The sequence below is a fragment of the Trifolium pratense genome, linkage group LG3 (genome assembly GCF_020283565.1).
Source record: "Trifolium pratense cultivar HEN17-A07 linkage group LG3, ARS_RC_1.1, whole genome shotgun sequence".
NCBI lineage: Eukaryota > Viridiplantae > Streptophyta > Magnoliopsida > Fabales > Fabaceae > Trifolium > Trifolium pratense.
The window spans coordinates 5,799,626-5,821,495 of NC_060061.1; the positions used below are offsets into that span (position 1 = coordinate 5,799,626).

At 30.4% G+C, this 21,870-nt stretch overlaps 3 protein-coding genes across 3 annotated transcripts; all 3 read left to right on the forward strand.

The window, feature by feature from the left end:
* The first annotated feature begins 4,966 nt into the window (after window positions 1-4,966).
* On the forward strand, window positions 4,967-6,012 carry LOC123916123 (disease resistance response protein 206-like). The gene has a single exon (XM_045967498.1). The coding sequence runs from the start codon at window positions 5,048-5,050 to the stop codon at window positions 5,603-5,605; it is 558 nt and encodes a 185-aa protein (XP_045823454.1). The 5' UTR covers window positions 4,967-5,047; the 3' UTR covers window positions 5,606-6,012.
* Window positions 6,013-10,857: 4,845 nt separating this feature from the next.
* LOC123916707 (disease resistance response protein 206-like) lies at window positions 10,858-11,615 on the forward strand. The gene has a single exon (XM_045968221.1). It carries the CDS (start codon window positions 10,906-10,908, stop codon window positions 11,458-11,460), a length of 555 nt encoding a protein of 184 aa, XP_045824177.1. The 5' UTR covers window positions 10,858-10,905; the 3' UTR covers window positions 11,461-11,615.
* A 5,976-nt stretch (window positions 11,616-17,591) lies between these two features.
* LOC123916347 (dirigent protein-like) lies at window positions 17,592-18,491 on the forward strand. Its single transcript, XM_045967786.1, has one exon. The coding sequence runs from the start codon at window positions 17,656-17,658 to the stop codon at window positions 18,223-18,225; it is 570 nt and encodes a 189-aa protein (XP_045823742.1). The 5' UTR covers window positions 17,592-17,655; the 3' UTR covers window positions 18,226-18,491.
* Window positions 18,492-21,870: the final 3,379 nt, after the last annotated feature.

Genomic DNA, 21,870 nt, shown 5'->3' on the forward strand with positions numbered 1-21,870 from the left:
CTAACTATTTTATAATTTCATTAATATTACTTTCAACTATAATACTGTTTTTTTGTTGTCAGATATACTGTAATGACTATAAATTCACCTCTTAAGGTGAATAAGAGATCCGAAATTCGAATCTCAACCCTACATATAAAACAATATTTCTATCAATCGATCTATATACTCACATAGACTCGGTTTGAATTACTCTAATTCATTTTCATATATTATTTTACTCTAAAATTCAACACTGCAATTTTTTAAGAATATTTTTAAAATGACACTTGCAAAGGGAGATCCTCCTTATTATGAGACTTCTAACAACTGAATAAATACATTTTTTTGTTAATCATAGATTGATATTACAATGTATATGCATATTAGAGTGGACTATAGATGAAGCCAGCTAATGTAGTGCCGTGCAAATGAAGAACTTTCAACGAGTGATCTAGGACTCACCAAACCCATATGGCTAAATTGTGCAAAAAGTTCAACTGGCTTTATTTTTTTGCCACTAAAATCTTGATCTAACCTAACTCTACCAATTACCTTGTACGTGAAATTGCCAACAAGATGAACATATAATAAAACTATAAAATAATTCACATTTTTTTTTTTTGAATGGATAAAATAATTCACGTAATATGTGAGATCAGAAAAATAACTAACAAGGATGACAAATATCCAAGGACATGCCAGTATTATTAATTAGCAAAAACCAACATTGTCTCCACTAATTATTAGATTATAGATTATAAATGTTAATACTTTGGCTAGCTAGTGTAGTGGGTGGGTGTCATATTTAGAATATTTGGAACGTTATGATGAGCACCTGTGAAAATTCAGCCTGATATGTATGCTTTTTGCGAGTTATTTGTTGGTGTGCTTCAAACAAGTCAAGTGGGGGGTAGATAAAATTGAGTGGTAGTATGATGGTCCCTTTTTCATGGAAAAATTTATAGGCAACCTTTACCATTTGATGACTTTGATGATTTTATTGCAAGAGTCATCTTAATATGATTTTACCAAATGGTTCAGTGGTGGTTGAGGTTGAATTTGGTAGGGAGGACCACAGTTCAATCCCTCACAATTACATTTGGAAGGGGACTGGAACCACTTGATGCTACAACTTGTCCCGAACTCTGGACTACTAGGACCCCTTCCCCTAAGAACCAAAAACAAAAAAAAAAACAAAAAAAAAAACAAAAAAAAAAAAGAAAGAAGATCATTGCCCTTGCAAGTGTCAAGCTGTAGCTCCATTAATTAGGTGTTGGATAATTACATAATTTTTATTGTAATTTTTCGTTTTGACATGATTTTTGGTCGTTGCTCGTGAAATTGGTGTTGCGAAGAAACACTTTCTGTATGTATTATTGTAAATCTAACTCGTACATTTATTTATTTATAAAATATAAAATTTTAGCTACTAAACTATTTAAAAAAAATCTAACTCATACACATTGTGCATTGATAGAATATTAGTAAATGATTCCCTTTGAAAAAAAAAAGAAATTTCTCTTTAAACATTCTTGAACACTGCTCATTTTTATTTTTTTCAACTTAACCATCACAAGCTTTTTAACAATTAAAGGTAGAGATAGTTTCTCTTTCCCCGTGACTCTTTTCTCCCTTGAAAATTCGATTTTGCCCTTAAAAAAATTTTGAATGCGTTTTCCAAAGTTTGTGATGGAAACATTGAGCACAATTTTTCTATTTTTACTTTATATATTTTTCTTGAACAACTATTTCATTAAATATATAAAGTAATTATTGGAGTATTATTTCTAATTGAAATTACAATGTTGAATTTTTCAACTTATTTTATTGAAAATCTCAAAGATTATTTTGTATAGATACATCTACGAACATTTTAAAAAGTGCAATTATCAAACATAAAATCTCTTAAACGTTACTGTTACAACAACAATAAGGCATGTCCATAAAACAATCGCCACCGGAATGATAGCCTTTTGCTTTACAGTCATTGGCACAATGAAATGAATCCTTCGGGCAATAGTTTGTTTGAAAGCAATTTAATCCAATCTTATCTGTTTTCGATACAATCAATTAAATGTCATTAGAAATATCATCTAATTACAAAATATTGTCATTTCAAACTTATTATATAAAATTTCATAAAATAAAGGTTTCTAAATACACAAAAAATAAAGTATATAAAACACCACTCTCAAATTCTATAATTGCTTCTATAAAAAAAAAAAATCTACAATTGCAAGACATTTATCATAAACTCAATAAAATTCTGTTAATTACCAGCAAAGGTTATCGAAGCAACACAAATAATTGCAATGGTAAAAATGAGAAATTTGATGTAGGTTGTCATTTTTTTGTTGATAGGTTGATGGGTTTTGATGAAATAGTTGTATGAGAGGAGAAGGTGGTAGTGTTTTGATGAGATAGTTGTCATGATTTACACACATATATATATATATATATATATATATATATATATATAGAGAGAGAGAGAGAGAGAGAGAGAGAGAGAGAGAGAGAGAGAGAGAGAGAGAGAGAGAGAGAGAGAGAGAGAGATTGTATTTTGATTGAAAAAGCGTTGAATCAAATACATATCATTTATTAACTGGTCAACAAAGAAATGCATTACGTTTTCAATTAAGGTCAACAAAATTATTATTTATTTTTGGGTCAAAAATATTTATTGAAGGTCAACAAAATTTACGTTTATATTCAATACATAAGTTTATATGTAATAAAAACATAATGCATCTACTTCGTTTTTTTTTTTGTTGTAATGCATAATTACTTCATTTTTTTAAGTAGTCCAGTGACTCGAATTTTGCCTTTTTTAATATGAATAAGTGAGAATATCTATGCATAATTATTCTTGTTATGTTATCATGTGTAAACTTTGAAGTTAAGTTTATTAGGAGACAAGTGAATTCGGTTGCTCACAATTTAGCTAGGGCGGCCAATTCCTGGACTAGTTTCCATAGATTTGAGATTATTCCTTCATGTATTGAGCTTTTGATAATTAATGAAATGCAGTAAGTTTGTTTGGTTCAAAAAAAGTGAGAATATCATAGTTCAAACCCCAATCCCTGCAATAATTCGCAATGTCCCTGCCAATTGAGCTATGCGGACGGGACATAGTTACTTCATTTTTATTATATTAAATCGTGTATATGTGGGGGAACACATGTTTTTTATCAGGGAGTTTCTATGGTGCAGTCCTGTTTTTGACTTTTTTGGTGCAGTCCTTTTAATTGACCAATAGAATATCAAATATATATATATAAAATTCTTAGATGGTTGTCCAATTGCCTATCTAAAATCTAATCCACAAACCAATAAAAACTTTTCATTTAGCCACATCCACTTGCATTGAACTGCAATAATTAATATGTGAATAGTTGCCATCCTATTAAACTCCAGCAATTAAAGGTAGAGATAGCTTCTCTTTCCCCGTGACTCTTTTCTCCCTTGAAAATTCGATTTTGCCCTTAAAAAAATTTTGAATGCGTTTTCCAAAGTTTTTCTAGTTCAAATTCAGGAAAAAATCGGAAAACACATTCCGAATTTTTTATACAAGGCAAAAAAATTCGAAAAATGTATTTCGAAATTTTTATTAAAGGGCAAAAAAAAAATCCAAAAAAAAAGAAAAGAAATGGACAGGGGGAAGAGAAGCTATCAAAGGTAGATTTAATGAGAGGGGGAGAATTTCTCTCCTTTGCCTTTGGAGCTTGATCTTTGTCGGTTGTTGAACGTGTTAAGGGATGTGCTCGTGCTCGTGGACTTCAGGCTTTCTTGTATTCAACCCAATAATGAGTGCTTAGCTCCCTTGTTGGACCAAAAATACAATATAGGCCCAGTTATCCTTTTTCTCGCGAGCCCTACGAAATTTTCAAAATATTCTTGTCCAAGTAGCGGATTCAACGTTTAAAATCTTCTCAAAATTCTCATTTTTACAACGTCCGCTACTTAAGTTAAGTAGCGGACGATGTTATAAAAATGAGATTTTTTTTTTCTCAAATTTCACATTTTTATAACGTCCGTTACTTAAGTAGCGGAAAAGTAAAAATAAAAACTCGTAGGCGCACGAAAAACTAGTAGATGGTAAAAGAAAATCCCATATTTTTAAAATAAATCAATTTATAGACAATTTTACCGCAGTAGAATAATACTATAATTTGTACCCAAAAAAATGCTAGTATAAGTAATATATAATATTAAATATTAATACTACAAGTGTAATTTATATATCTAATATTATATATTTCTTAATAACAGTACTGTTATTAAGAAAAAAGGCAAGAGACTGACACAGTGATGCAATGCAACCTAATTTTAACCTACTCATATATATTATTAGTATGGTATATGCTTATGATCGAACATAATAGTCTTATTTTTCTATATATAAAAAAAATATAATAGTCCTATTGACTTTCTTGCATCCTGGGGGAGTAATAATAAAACACTAGCTACTATCTTAGACTCTTGGAATATTTGAATTTGGTATCTTGAAGGCAAACTTAATTCAAAAATTAAATTTACTTTTAATTAATTAAAAATGAAAAATGAGTGTCATAAAATAATTCGATGTTGGATACAATACCTTACAAAACGTTAGGATACTATAGTGTTTAACTTTTGTTTTATCAAATATAATAGTCCGCAAGACTTAATTCAATTGACAATGTCAATATTGTAAAATTAAACATTTTTATCAAGTTTGAAGTCGGTATCTTACAATTTAATTATGCATGAGTTTCAATTATATCTTTCACTTCGTTTTCAAAAAATATATTTTTTTATTAAAAAAGTGCAATTTGATAAAAATGTACAAAATGTGATATTAATTATACTTTTGAAAGGGAAAAAAAAAGAGTCTAAGCACTTCGTATGTACGTGTTAGTTTAGCCACTAGACTTTTGAAAGAAAAAGAAATGATAATTGTTTTCAAGAAATTAAATTAAAGTCTTCTCAACTCTTGTATAAAAGGGCACCAAAGCCACAATCTAAACCAAGTCCCAATAGTCCCTTTCTTCCATTTTTCTCTTATAGCTATCTAGCTAAGGAAAAAATGGGTGCCAAAATTCCAATTCTCTTTGTTTTTATAATAATGTTGTTTGCTTTAAGTTCAGCCCATCCAAGCAAGAGAAAGCAATACACACCATGCAAAAACCTAGTCCTTTATTTTCATGACATAATTTACAATGGAGATAATGCAGTTAATGCAACATCTTCAATAGTAGCAGCTCCACAAGGTGCTAATTTAACAAAATTAGCAACCCAATTTCACTTTGGTAACATAGCAGTTTTTGATGACCCTATCACATTGGACAATAACCTTCATTCAAAAACAATTGGAAGAGCACAAGGCTTTTACATTTATGATACCAAAAACACATACACTTCTTGGCTTGGTTTCACATTTGTTCTTAATAGTACTTATCATCAAGGAACCATTACTTTTGCTGGTGCTGACCCAATTATGCAGAAAAGTAGAGATATTTCAGTGACTGGTGGTACTGGTGATTTTTTTATGCATAGAGGTATTGCTACTATTATGACTGATGCATTTGAAGGCGAGGTTTATTTTCGACTTCGTGTTGATATTAAGTTTTTCGAGTGTTGGTAAGTTACTATAAATTTTATATTACCATATGTATCATAACTGATGCATTTGAAGGTGAATGTGAAGTTTATGACCAATGGTAATATAAAATTAAGCTATAATAATTGCTGAAAGCAAATACATTAAGAAGTTATTAATGTTCATTTTCATTTTTGGGGCATGTAATATGATAGCTAGTGTGTGGCTCTGTTCTGGGGGGTGTATCAGTGAAATGAGGTGTTGTAGCTTGTTTCTATAGGATATTTTGGTCTACAAATTTGAGATGTTTCTATATTGGTTTTGGTCCAATTTGCTTTGCTGGGTGTGTTTAACTGCCTGTGCAGTTTGTAATCTCCTTTAGCTCTTCTCTTCTCGGGTACATTTTGTACTTTGAGTGAGCGGTCTAATAAAGTTTGTTTTTTGATAAGGTACATTGATGGAATATAAATTTAAAATGTTAAAAACAAAAGGATAAATCTATAAATAAATTCACTGTATTCATATTAATTGTATAAAACGGTAAATTTCATGCATATAGTGGTATTCCTATAATGACTTTCTCCTATGAGCGTTTTGAAATTTAAATAGTTTCTCATAAAAAATTATTCATAGTGTTTCGTATTTTTTTTTTTAAAAAAAAAAACCTTATTGGTGACATGACAAGCAAAAAAAAATAAAATAAAAAATACATGTGACAGTGCCACGTCGCTGTCATGTCATCCTCCGTTAAACTCATGTGGACAGCAGGGACTAAAACCATTGACTGATGAAACTTCAGGAACTAAAAAGTGTGAAAACAAATTTCATGGACTAAAATGAAAATTCTATACAACTATAGGGACAAAAAACATATTTAACCCTTTGAAAAACTACTCTTAACAATTTCATATTTGAAGTTATTTTTTGATTTTTTTGATAAAAAAAAAGGTTTAAATGCAGTTTTACCCCCCCTATTTTGATTAAATCAGAATTTTACCCCCCTTGTTTTAAAACGCGGACTTTTACCCCCCTTATTTTATAATTTTTTGGATTTTGACCCCCTAAAATTCTGCTTTCGAGTCACAACTTCAAAGTGTTGTACACAACTCAATTTGGATCAATAATTCACCAAACGTATACCGAAATGACCGTAATCGAGTTATCTTTCCACATAATCAAACCTCACTAAATTTGGAGTTACAAAGAGAGATTAATTACCGTTTTAGTGAAGGTATGTCCCCCAAAATTTTGCACAAAATCTGCTTTCGAGTCACAACTTCAAAACATCGCACATAATTCCATTTGGATCCATAATTCACCAAACTGGTACCGAAATGACCGAAATCGAGTTAGTTTTCCACATAATCAAACTCCACTAAATTTGGAGTTACAGAGAGAGATTAATTATCATTTTAGTGAAGGTCTGTACAAATCAATTATTGTATGGAACTACTACTGGTATTTTTGTCATGTCTCTCACCCTGTAGCTCATTTTCAATAGTATTTACATGTACGGAAAGCTAACAAAATTACCCTTGTTGTCATTTAAATTTCGTCAAATTTGGAGTTACGATGTGTTTGGTAGACGATGTTGAATTTGAAGGTCATAAGTAGATTTCTGCAAAATTAGTAATTGGACAGACCTTCACTAAAACGGTAATTAATCTCTCTTTGTAACTCCAAATTTAGTGGGGTTTGATTCTGTGGAAATCTAACACGATTCTGGTCATTTCGGTATCCGTTTGGTGAATTATTGATCTAAATTGAGTTGTTTGCGAAGCTTTGAAGTTGTGACTCGAAAGCAGATTTTGTGCAGAATTTTGGGGACTTACCTTCACTAAAACGGTAATTAATCTCTTTTTGTAACTCCAAATTTTGTGGGGTTTGATTCTGTGGGAAGATAACTCGATTACGGTCATTTCGATATCCGTTTGGTGAATTATTGATCCAAATTGAGTTGTGTGCGAAGCTTTGAAGTTGTGACTCGAAAGCAGAATTTTAGGGGGGGCAAAATCCAAAAAATTATAAAACAGGGGGGTAAAAGTCCGCGTTTTAAAACATGGGGATAAAATTCCGATTTAATCAAAACAGGAGGGACAAAACTGCATTTAAGCCGAAAAAAATTATAATAGACATATGCAATAGTGGTAAATGTGACAGCCTCTCAATATTTTCTGTACAGCGCTTTCCAAATATAAATCAAATATTTTTTTCAAATAAATAAATTATTTTTTTGTGAGTAAATCATTTTAATCCATCAATGTGATGTGTTGATTATAATCAACATAATCTCACACACACGAGACCAAAATGACAATGAGAAAATAGTACATATACATAGATGATGTAAACTAATTTTACACTGTCATTCAATATCAACGGTATATTCCGTCAAATCATCTCACTACATCTCACTTTAATGGTATGACATGGAGAAATGTCAGTGTAATTTACTTTTTTTTTCCTTCCCTTTTTTATAATTCTAGTGAACGAAACAGAAGAAAACAGAAAAGTGAAACTGGGAGGAAAGCAGCGTTATGAATTATGATCGTGTTATCCATATATACCACCCTTGAGGCCTTGACATTTGATTCACCACCTTCTAATTTCTGGAAGGTAATAGTAATAATGTTACTCATTAAAAGCATGTCATGTCATGTCCCTTTTGCTTCTTGTTTGATTGTTCCATTGTAAATCTTGCATGCGCTTTCCTTTCTTGGATGTACTAATGTTACTATCTAATTACTAACTTGTTGTACCTTATTGTTTGTTTGTTTTTCGTATCATAGGATATACTATAATGGGCAGTCTTGTTGCTTCCTAGTGAGTGAGTATATAGGATGACAAAATATATGCTCTGTCGTTTCATATTCTTATGCGTCATTTAATTTGGACCATCACATGTCAATTTTTGAGAATTTCTTTTTACATCTTACCCATTTTCTCGTGCGTCTTACGAATTTACCAAAATATATTTGTCCACTATTTAGGTATATCTCCAAAGACATTCTACCATTTTTTTTATAACGTGCACTACTTAAGTAGCATATCACATTTACAATTTTTTTTTAAAATTTCTTATTTTTATAACGTCTGCTACTTAAGTAGCAAGAGGGTAAAAATAGAAACGTATAGGACGCACGAGAAGTAGGTAGCGCAGCAAAAACAAATGTCCAATTTTTTTGTCTGAATATAAGTTTGGATTGGGCCATAAGTCACCTACATAGTCTGGTTTTGAGAAAACCAAACTTTGAATCTAAATCTAAATAAATTAATAATGTAATGAAAAGTGAAATGTTGTCATTAAAAGATTTCATTGTAATTTAAGGAACCTCTATTTTCATTTTTATTAGGTTTTAGGGTCTCAATTTTGGCTTTGAAGTTTGCTAGAAGTCTATTTCCTATTTCTTCATTGAAGTAGACTCTTTGGCTACTCCAAGTAAAAAACAGTACATCATCAACGGTTGTTCTTCAATTTATCTTGAGTGGTTTTCTTTTTGTGCTAACCTTCCAATTTCTAGAGAAGGGAGCCCTGATAATTCGAAATTCGGTCATGGAGTAATTAAAGATTGACCAAGAATTGTTCCTTCCAGAAATTAAACTCGAATTCTTCGAACGATTCATCACATGAGAGTTCATTAACCACTTAAATCCAAGATATCTTCAACTTATCTGATCTTGGATGCATTCCATCAACCTCCAAGATTGGACCGTGTGAGTATCTAATAGTTGTGTTATTCTTGTAGGGTTGTAGCAAACTTTAGTCACCATAAATCTTTTGATTATTATTGTGGATTCTCCTCCCTTCCACCCTCTTTAATCTTAATTGCACTTTAATATAATATGATGCAACCTTAATTTCTTTTATTTTCCGTCTTTTATAAAAAAAATAGTATAGAGTAATAGTGTAATACATGCTGACAAATGAATGACATATAATTATTATAAGATCAAAGTTTTATTATTTTTTATCATGAAAAATTCATTTCAAATTTTCAATTGATTTTTAATAAAATGAACTAAATATCGCTTGTAAAAAAAAAAAACGCTTATTTGTATAGTGAGGGCAAGCGCCCACTATATTTTCAATCATTTGTTTTCTGAAAAAATTTGAGTATTCTTCTGAAAAACAATCATTTGTTTTACTTCTAAATATATCAACTAGGTATTTATTTATTTTAGATCTATAATAATAAGAAAGTTTGAGAACAACTAACTCACAATTAATCAATATTCTCACTCAGCAGCACCACCAATCTCCATCATTTCAAAGGTGTATGGCTCCAACAATGCATTTTATATATTAGAGGGATTAGTCATCTTTTTATAAAGCTTGTGCTGGTCACAAAACATGTTACATGTGACTTGCTATATTTGTTAGTGATTTTTTTTTCCCATCAGTTACGTGGCAATTATAAAAGTTGGAGGAAAAATATGATATAGGGTCATGCTAGCTAGTATTTCCGAAATACTAGTTGAGAAAGCAAAAAAAAGTAACTTTTATATTGAAATAAATATTATTTATATTTTTCAAAAGTCAAATACACAAATTTTAAAATTTTCTTTTTATATAGTTTCTTAATTATATATAACATAGTTTTTTTTTAAGCAACATATATATATATATATATATATATATATATATATATATATATAGGAATGGCTGTCCTAGTGCTTACCCCTTAATTGGAGCTTGATCTGTGTCTGTTGCTGAGCCAGTTTTGTGCTCGTGGACTTGAGGCTCTTTTGTAGAAGAACTCTTTGAAAGAATGGTGCTCTACTGACAATGCACCTAACTCATTACCTCTCTCTCTTTCTTGTTATTGTACGTCATTCTTACCAATCTTTAGTGTCTTAGATTCATGACTACTTTTGATATATATGCGTAGAGTTTGGCCGCGAGATAAATAAAGTTTGATTAAAAAAAATTTCATTAAAAATTAATTTAAGATTTTTCTAAGTGATTCATTTTATAAGGATAGATCATTAATCACTTGAGTCTAATAACTAAGAACTTTTAGACATTAAATCTTACTCAAATACATATCTAATAATCTAATAAAAGATTAAAGTGGCCAACTGTAACTTAATTAATAAACCAAAATTATCTAATATTTATAGTTTAAGAGACCAAAATATATACACATAGTTCATATAATTCAAGAGACTAAAATAAAATGAATAAAACTTAAATGACCAAAGTAATATCTAAAAATAACTTAAATACCAAAAGTATAAAATTGCCCTTATAAAAGGGCACTAGAACTACAATAAGCTAAACCAAGTCCCTCCTCACTTCCAAGTCCATTTCTCCTATTCTTTGAGGTAGCTAATTAAGGAATAAAATGAGTGCCAAAGTTCCAATTTTCTTTGTTTTTGTAATGTTGTTTGCTTTAAGTTCAGCAAATCCAAGCAAAAGAAAGCAATACACACCATGCAAAAACCTAGTCCTTTATTATCATGACATAATTTACAATGGAAAGAATGGAGCTAATGCAACATCTTCAATAGTAGCAGCTCCACAAGGTGCTAATTTAACAAAATTGGCACCTCAATTCCACTTTGGTGACTTAATAGTTTTTGATGACCCTATCACATTGGACAATAATCTTCATTCAAAACCAATTGGAAGAGCACAAGGCTTTTACATGTATGATACCAAAAACGCATTCACTGCATGGTTTAGTTTCACATTGATTCTTAATAGCCCTTATCATGAAGGAACCATAACTTTAGCTGGTGCTGACCCAACTATAAAGAAAACTAGAGATATTTCAGTGACTGGTGGCACTGGAGATTTCTTTATGCATAGAGGAATTGCTACTCTTATAACTGATACTTTTCAAGGTGATGCTTATTTTCGACTTCGTATTGAAATTAAGTTCTACGAGTGTTGGTAATTTTAATTAAGAAGTTATTAATGTCCATTTTCTATTTCACTTAATCCGGTGGATCTAGATTCCTGGAATATTGCATATTGTACTGCAATTTGAATTTGTATCCTTTTGTGTGTATGTGTGTTTTTGTTTTGGCAAGTACTTATATTCCAACTTAAATTCCATCATATTAATGCTCATGGGTTAGAATCTCCATAACTTTTATGTGTGTTTTTATTCACTCCATAAAGTTCTCCTTTGTCCTTTTTGTTGTGAACAAGTAGTAACAAAAGAAAATAATAACGAAAGCAAAACCATGATATGAACACAAATAAATTTAATAACGGAGTTCCCTGTAGGTACGTCTTCGACTGTAAAATTCGCTACAGCTCGTTTCTATTAGATGAATGGATGAATTAGGGTTTTCGTGTTACGAGCTCCGCTAGCTCCTTGGCCGTCCCCAGCCTCTTCCTGATACATATAAGTCATACTCAACACTTTTTTTATCCTCTACTATTTTTTTTTTTTGGTAAAGTTTTCTCCTCTACGTATTATTATATGGCCAAATCTACCATGCACAAACTCCTTATGTTGTGCATGGTGCACAAGTAGTCATTTATATTATAACGAATTTTATAAAATCTACCGTTTGATTGAAAATTTATATCATATAGATCATTCATAAAATTTTTGAAATAATTTCAAAATCATTTGATATGTTATTGAGACTTGTTAAAATTAACGGTTTATGAGCTTTTATTACTAGAATCGGTAAAAAAAGTCATGATGCATGCATGTATGGTTGATTTTAAAAAATAAAAATAATAATAGATTTTAATTTTGTTGTGCACAAATAGTAACAGAAGGTAATAATAACGAAATTGCAAACAATAAAAACACAAGAAGTTTGATAACGGAGTTCCCCTTAGGTACGTCTCCGGCTGCAGAATTCGCTACAGCTCGTTTCTATTAGATGAAAGAATGAATTAGGGTTTCAGTGTTACAAGCGGTATATATAATAACAAAAGAATGTCGAAAATACCCCTGCACCATACCAGCTCCTTGGCCGCCCCCAGCCTCTTCCTGATGCATATATGAACCATACTCAACAAATTTGAAGTTTTACTTGTGGTCTATTATATCATTAAAAAGAGAGTCAATGACTTAGTATTTTTAAGGTAGTTAAAAGATATTTTTTTTAAGAGAACATAGATTATACGTACATTTCTTAAGAGAACTCTTCTCTCTTAAAGAATTAAATAGATAGTGTAAAATAATAGATCACATTGGTGCAACACCATTATTTCTATCACCTTTTTATATATTTAAAAAAACAAAAATAGAAAAAAATAAAATAAGGATAAAGTCCACAAATCTTAATTCAACCGATAAAAATATCGAAATTGTTAACTCGGACGTCGTGACCGGAATTTGAACTTCAATCTCTATATTTTTTTTGGTACATCAATCTCTATATTTATACGTGTAAATTTTCAATAGTTATTATCATTTTATTTTATTTTATTTTATTTAATAAACGAACAAAAAATCAATGATCCGTGAGAAATCAAATAAATAGTGATGAAATGAGTGAGTGTACTGCATGAAATGAAATCAACAATGGCACTTGATTCATGTTCACTTTCTATTTAAATTTATTTTCTATGCAAAGTCCACTTTCCATTATTAATTGATAAAATAAATAAAGTACTACTCCATTATCACTTTGTACTTCTTTTTGTCTATACCGTTATGATTAATAAGGAAAATGTTATTTAAACAATTTTTTTTAACAAAAAATACAATAAAACTACACTTTTTACCTTTTTTTAATATTTGTTGCATGCCTCGATATCTGTATTATGAGTGGAGAAAAGATGATTTTGTATTTTTTATCCAACTTTTTTGTGTTTATATAACACACCTCAATCAATAAATAGTCTTATTTACTGTTTTAAAAAAATAAATAGTCTTTTATTTACAAATGTGTTCTCTCTCCGATCTTATATAAATGATTAATAAAAAATCTTTGTGTTAACCATTGTATGTTAAATTTCTCAAGGACACACACATGTTAAAATCTTAAAATTTAAAAAAATATATTAAAAAATAAATTTTAAATATTTTAAAAATTAAATGCACAACTTTTTCACTCTAAATTTCTTCTCACTTTATTTTTTCCGAAAAACTCTACAACAAAGAACACATCATCTATAAAAGTGGTGTGTTTTTATTTCAATCTTTTTTGTCGATATACACTGTTTGTTCTAAGAGTGTCGTGAAAATGTTTTCTCTTTAGGTCCTACGTATTTTTTGTACTTCAAAAAATTCAATTTTGCCTTTGATAAAAATTTCGGTTCGCAAAGTCACTAGGTTTTGTATAGTGGTGAGGGGTTTAGGTAGTACGTTATAGGTCATTGGTTCGATCCCCAGCTCATTGTAAACAAAAAAACTTCGGTTCGTAAAAAAAAAAATTCAAGGCAAAAAAACTTCGATTCGTAGAAACTGAAGTTTTTATTGAAAGGCAAAAAAGTAAAATCCAGAGGAAAAAAGAATCGTGGGGACCTAAAGAGAAAACATATGTGCTGAAACCATTGGGCTAGTCCATGGCTCATGTTTGAAGCCCGTTGAAGTATGGTTTGGGTTTATATGCATCAACATTGAAACTTTTACTCCGTACCACATACCCACATCAATACTTCATACCCCACATTTTAACAAAAATTCTACTTTTACCTTTGAATTTTAATTACTTTTCTTTCACAATACTTTAAAATTTTAGACAAGAAATCAATTTTTCAGGATAAAAGAACTAAAATTTTCAATTTCCATAATTATTTATAATTCAAATTTGAAATTGAAGGAAATCCTTATATTATTAAAAACAAAATGGAATGGAAGGAACATAAACACAATCCAATAATGATTTTTATTATATTTTTACCAATTGAAAAATTTAGTTAGGATTTGATTTAGCTAAATTATTGTTCGATCGTAGCTGAATAAATTTTTGAAATTTCATAAAACTAAAATTTGAATTCAACTGTCCAAAAAGAATTTTCAATGTTTAAATTTTGGTGATGGTTGTACCATGGCTAAACCTCTTATAAAAAAAATTACAAAGAGAATATAATAATTTTTAAGAAATATTGACTTATTTATCATTAAGAAATATTCCTAAAAAATTAACTCACACAAACAATATTGACTTGTTAAAACATCCTTCACATTGGGTCATAACCTTCATTCAAAACCAATCAGAAGAAAAGGAGCATAACTTCATAATTCATAATTTATCTTAGACATTAGATTTTCAATGAATCTAAAAAGTAGTTTTCCTCTTATATTAAGGACCAAAGAGAGTATAAAATTAAGTTCTAATAATTGCTAAAAGCAAAAAAGATTATGAAGTTATGCTCCTTTTCATGGTTGGGGCTGGTACTGTTAATTGTTATAGCTTCTTTCTAGGATGTTTTGGTTTTGGTTGTTCTACAAATTTGAGATGTAGGTCTGCTGTATAAATTTGAGTTGTTTTAAGAAATAATAATTTCAAGTTTATTTAGTGATTTATATTTTAACTTCTTATCATTTTGTGAATTAGGAATCTTCAAATATTTTATGATTTTCAATCTCCAATCATACAGCAGACTCAAGTTTTGGGACGGAGGGAGTACCTATTTTGTGAGGTCTCAAGTTGTTTCTAAATAAACCAGGTTCTAACTCAACTTGGATATAGTAAAAGTTTTCAAGTATGTAACATGCCAATAAGAAAATAACAACAAAATTCATAAAACTAATCATACATTTTAGTGATCGACTAAAGTGCAATTAAATTACAAGAAAAAATAAAACCACTAGACATATACGACTGATACCAGGCTCACTCGGATATTATTTGCTATTTTCTCTATTTTGATGATTGTATTTCACTATGGCATATTGGCATCCAAATCCAATCGATTAGCTATAAGAACATAGAGACACGACAATTGAACCAATCATTCTTATCTTAATCAGACTTTGATTTCGTGGTCTATTACAACTAATTAGTAAGTAGTACTCCATAAAACTAATGGAGCTGATATATCTATCTATGGTACAACCACTCCATTTAGTACGTATGTTTGGAATAGCTTAACAATTAACACCTATTTAACACCAAAAGAGTCAACTCAATGTTTCTTTTTTCTTTCACGTTATCGTCTATTCAATACATAGAATCATAGTAAATACTAAATAGTAAGTGGGAGTAATATATTTTTTTTGACAAAAAGTGGGAGTAATATATTAACCACTAACGAATAACCCTTGACTTTTAATTTTTTTTTTATTTTAAAAATTCTATATTTGACCTAACGACCGAGTAATTTAAGGGACTAATTCTACCACCCATTTGTGAGATCTCATTTAAACATTTTTTGTTAAGTATAGACTAACCCACCTAAAATTTTTGATATTTTATTACTTGAAAAGTCCTACGAAACCCCTTCTTCTAATTTGAAATTTATAAACAGAAACTTACATATATACTAAATACTAGCAAAATATTATTCTAATTAATCTCTAATATGAGGAACTCAAGCTTATTTTACCAAATAAAGTTTAGTGAGAAAATTAAATAAAATTTGTTATTTGGTCAGAGATACAGTTTGGCTTTTCTTAATAATCTTTAATTTTCACTTACACCCACACCCAGCTTGTATTTTAGTTGGTCAGATGTAGGTCTACAATGTCCAACAAAACGCCCTAGGAAAAAAAAACGAACAGATGAGATTAAAAGTTTAAAACATGCATATCGTACATTGCAATTAGAAAATACTAGGAAAATAAAAATATGAATGTCTATAGGTTATTCGATTGAAATCGCAGTTATTGATAATTGCGGTGAAAACTTCGGTAACAAAATAAAGAATATTAGGAACATTAAAACCATTGCACAATAGGGATATGGACATACTTCCTATGTAACATTTTATAAGCAAATTTCATCTTTTTAAGTTCATTGCATAATTAATATATCTGGACTAAAATTTAGTCCTTATGCCATGAACCTAAAAAAGTAAAATTTGCTTATAAAGTGTTTCGGAGAGAGTAAGCTGCTAGCGTGTGAAAGCATTCATTTTTTATCAGAATCCTCCAATATAGTATTAACTTCACAAGATGTCATTCCTCAATGAAAATATTTTGTATTCAGAATTATTTATTTATTTTTATAATATTGTACTTTATTCACTATTCTAAAATCACTTACTGTAGTAGTATTAATTTTCTTTAGAAAATTGAGACTTAGAGATGAATCATATATTTGCTGTAGAACTTTTCGTCTGCAGGGTGCATCCAATTAATTTGCAAGTCGTAGACAAAAAGCTATACTAATTAAACTACTCCCTCCGTCCCAAAAAGAATGACCCAGTTGACCGAAACACGCATGCCAATGCATAACTTTGGCGACTAATATCTTTAATTGTATAATAGTAAAAATTATAAAAAATTGATATTTTGAAAATACTCATCGAGACGAATCTAACAACATCTTATATGTTAATATTTATTTTTATTTATTAGTAGAAAAATATGGTCAAAACAATATATATGAATAGTGCATATATTCAAAATGGGTCATTCTTTTTGGGACGGAGGGAGTATACAATAAGCTGTTTTTCAGTGTAAGTGCGTAACTCCATACTTGGATGATCATCATTAGCATAACTTTAAAGACAAGATTACATGCATGTTCTCCTAAAAAAGAGAAAGAAGACAATTCTTAGCACAAAGATAAAAAATATATTAATGTTTGTTAAGTAAATATAGTCATTTTTCTAATTAAATTGCACACTAAATAAAAAACGAAGTTAATTTTATTAAAGGAAGTGAAATATTATGAATATAGTTTTATTTCTTTTTTGTTTCCACCACCAGTTGAATCTGATTCGGGGGTCAGTTCTGACATCAAGTGGTTTCAACCTTCCTCCCAATCACACGGAGGATCGAACCCGGGGAGAGGGGTAATATGTCATTATAAAAAAGACATAATGATATATCATTCATTTATCTATAATTATCAAGCATATTCTTTAGAAAAGGCAATCTAACAACATTTAATTAATTGCAACATACTTTATGCATTTGGTGCACCATCTATAAATATCAAGTTCATGAACCCAACACCTTCCACAATTAGATTGAACCAACAATCTTGAAAGGGAAAAAAAAAAACCAATGAGGCTCATTTCAACTCTCCTTCTCTTACTCTTAATCTCTTTGGCATATTCCTCTGCCACTCCAACAAGAAGATCAAGAAAAAGTACCCGTATTCATAAACCATGTAAAACATTAGTGTTTTATTTTCATGACATTATTTACAATGGTCACAACTCAAAAAATGCCACGGCAGCAATTGTAGGAGCACCAGCATGGGGTAACCATACCATATTAGCAAACCAAAACCATTTTGGTAATTTGGTTGTTTTTGATGACCCAATTACTTTAGACAATAATTTACATTCACACCCTATTGGTCGTGCTCAAGGATTTTATATTTATGATAGGAAAGAAATTTTCACTGCATGGCTTGGTTTTTCATTTGTGTTTAATTCTACTCAACATAAGGGTACCATTAATTTTGCTGGTGCTGACCCTTTGATGAATAAGACTAGGGACATTTCGGTAATTGGTGGGACTGGTGATTTTTTCATGACTAGAGGTGTGGCTACTCTTTCAACGGATGCATTTGAAGGTGAAGTTTATTTTAGGCTTCGTGCGGAAATTAATTTGTATGAATGTTGGTAATTAATTAAATTAATTAGCTAAATCAATATTTTTTAGCTAATTATTACTACCAACTTTGTTTTCATTTTGTGTTTTTTATTTTTTGTTTTTTTGGTCATATATATGTGTATTTTTCTTTTTCTTCTTTCTTTCAAGTTTTGGACGGATACGATGTTGTTGAATTGTCCCTCCTTATTCAAATTGAATAGTGCTTCACATTTACATTTTGTGTGATGTTTTGTTTTTTGAAGATTAATCAAATTCCTAATTGAGTATTTGGTCATTTATATTTTTTTTTAATCAAAGTTTAATGCATTTCATTAATTAGCAAAATTTAATATACGAAGAAATAATCTCAAACATATGGAAATTAATCCAAGAATTAAGCGTCCTAGATAAAGTATATGAACAATCGAGTTCACTTGTTTTCTAAAAAATTTAACTTCAAAGTTTACACATAATAACATAACAAGATTAATATCATTAACTACCAAAAGAAATTCTGAATTTGTCTCGACGCTTTGTACGAATTGCTTCAACCAACCCTTGAGAGTCATTTTCGAATTGGACTCATTCAAAAACTCTATGTTTAGCTTCATTCATGGCTTGCAATAATGTTCATGTTTCACCTTCGTCTGTTGATAAAACTATCTGCTGCCACTATATGAATCCAGTAGTGAACTCATCGGAGCTATTACGGAAACAAGCACCCATTGTTGTCCTTCCCGAGTCGACAAAAAACACAGCATCTACATTGCATTTTAATCATTCTATACAAGGCTTTTCCCACCAATATGTACTTAAAGCAAGACATAGTGATCATCAATACTTCGCATTTTATGAACAGCAAACCTCTCATTCCAATGATCAAACGCAGTCCGTTCAACTTGACTTGACATTCTAGCAATATCATTTTATATTTTTATCATTAAGATTGTGTCATATACTCCAAAACGGCGTAGCCACTCTACCTATAGTAGCATAATCTTCATTCCGACACAAGACAAACACTCTATTGGCCACACCACCTTGCTGACACGCTGCATAAACCATGACATATTACAGTTCAGCTGCTTGCCAGCTAGACCGGGCAGAAACGCAGGTGAAAAAAGTGTGTACATCGTCTTCTTCCTCATCTTCACACAACGGACACTGAATATCACAATCCACATTACATTCTAATAATCGGCATCTCGTTGGAAGACATCCCCTACATAATCGACAAAGAAGATGACATGTTTTATGTGGAGCTCCGATGGATGTAGTTTTTCGAAGAACACCAACCTTTTCTTTCAACCATTTTGATTTACCTTGTTTAATTTCTTAGTTAAATTTACTCTTTCATGTCTTTCACTTTATAATCCAAACTCATTTTCTTTAATTTCACTTTCATAAACATCAGATTATCATTTAACTTGTCCAGACCACATATTTACACTCATTTGTGGTCAGATTTAATATAATTCACACTTAACTAAAATTAACTATAAACAGAACAGACAAGATAATTCTATGTACAATCATGGATTAGTTGAAGTTTTTTTATGAGAGAAATGGGGTGAGTAGTTGCCATGTTAGTTATAACTAAATAAGATTAAGTATAACATAAAAAACTTGTTAATTATCATCATGGAACAACCCATTGTTGACGGACCACACAACTATTAGTTGCCAACCACTAAGCCAAAACATGGGCTGGCTACAATTGACTGCTTTTCAAGGTAGGCAATCACGACCAAAAAAAGTTGTTGTTATGATTTAGGTAATCTTAGACTTGAAGCGATTAGTGAAAAATTAAATTAGAACACCCAAATGAAAAAAGTGGTCCTTCCCACTTTCTCTAATATACAGTATACTACTACTACTACACTATAGTATTTTAGTATTTTTGTCTAAGTGTAACATGGCTTCTAAGCGAGATAATAGTAACTTGAGTGAAACTGAAGTATTATTACTAGCCATACTTTTTTTGAAGCTGCCACAAAAAATGCATTCACATCCCAATTACGTAATGGGCCCAAAAGTCAAGTTCTTTTTTATTATAAGAGACAAAATTAATTAGAATTTCAAAACATAATTTATGTCTAATTCGGGCACGTCATGTCTTTACACTTTTTTTTTGTCAAGTAGCTTAGTGGTCAGATATTCCACCCTTCAGGTGGATAAGTGGGATGATCGGGATTCGAACCTTGATCCCCTGCATATATAATGGAATGTCCTACACTTATATTTATTAAAAAATAGTAATGTATAAGTAACATTTTGATAAAGAAATTAATAATTATATGATTTTAATGTTAATATAGTGAAGATAGTAAAACTACCTAAAAAAAAATTATAATCTTAAAGAAACTGTTTGGTAGTGGAAATCTATATATTTGGGCCGACGGTCTGTTGACCTTAGGCAATGCTTATTTTATTAGGCCATGGACTTAAAAAATTAGACCGTGGACAAAGTAGCTAGGCCCTCACTATTTTTTTGGAGAAGATTCTTTTCACGCCCCCTAACCTTCCATTTTTATCTCCCTCACAGGTTAAATTGGAGATAATCCAAATCCCAGGTTAAATAGTGTGTAAAAACACGAAATATGATTAAAAAATAGTTCGCAAGTTAACTTGTGAATTCGTATTTTAAAATGAAAATCAGTCGGTAGCAAAAAAATTGATCGTGTTGTAGTCAAACTGTTTTGACAGGTGGTCAATCTAATTGGCCACCAATCTTGATCGGCACCTGAGTGATGTGAGATAGCATCCATCAATCACGAGTCTTGACGAAATATATAAATTGACACCCTTGTTAATTTGTATTTTTTTTCAAACTAGGGTGTTAATTCATCTTGGTAGACGTAACCGGTGCAAACATTTGGGTCGGGTTAAAAAAATTGTCATTCATTACTTAAAGTGTTAACTGAGTTCACTGTATTTGGATCCTCGCCAACTCATTCTCTCCTGCTGTTCATGCTACCGTCATCTCAACCGTCCATTTATATATTTTTTTTCTCTTTAAATTTGTTACTTTTACTATCAACCATTGAATGAATAGCAACAATGATGACAGAACATAAAAGGTAGTATATGATCCAATTTCGAGTTCACTACCTAAATAGGGGTCATGTGAGAAGTATCAGGGGACGCGAAAAAAAATTATTATTTTTTTGTCAACATTTACCCTCACATGTTAAAAGAATAAGTAGGTTAATTTTTATGGACTAACTAGAACTCTTAATTATAATTTAGGAGACTTTCTCCACTTCCTGCATTTTTAAAAAACCACACATGATGGTTTCAGATAATTTGTTTAGAAGTCTATATACAGACGATACAAAAACATGTGGTTTTTTATTAATGTGTACATACGGAATTATATTGAGTAATTACCTAGCATTTGAATGATATTATTCAAGTTTCTTTCAAGTTAATTAGACACTATGGGTCTGGAAACACTTGATCGAGAAATTTGCTGCTCATTAATATTTGATAAATTATTCTATGCGGTTGTATGTAAAGATATTCACTTTTGTTTAAAAAATATATTGAGTTGTGAGAGGTTACTCTTTTAATTAGCATTGGAAGGTCCACACAAAAATGGGTAAAGATTCTTACATGACACCTAGTAGAGATTTGATTCCCATAGTATCTAGCTTCATGAATTATTTCTCTTGTGTA

Excerpts from the sequence above, each read along its gene's own strand:
- LOC123916123 (XM_045967498.1), top strand. The coding sequence starts at position 5,048 with ATGGGTGCCAAAATTCCAATTCTCTTTGTTTTTATAATAATGTTGTTT.
- LOC123916707 (XM_045968221.1), top strand. The coding sequence starts at position 10,906 with ATGAGTGCCAAAGTTCCAATTTTCTTTGTTTTTGTAATGTTGTTTGCT.
- LOC123916347 (XM_045967786.1), top strand. The coding sequence starts at position 17,656 with ATGAGGCTCATTTCAACTCTCCTTCTCTTACTCTTAATCTCTTTGGCA.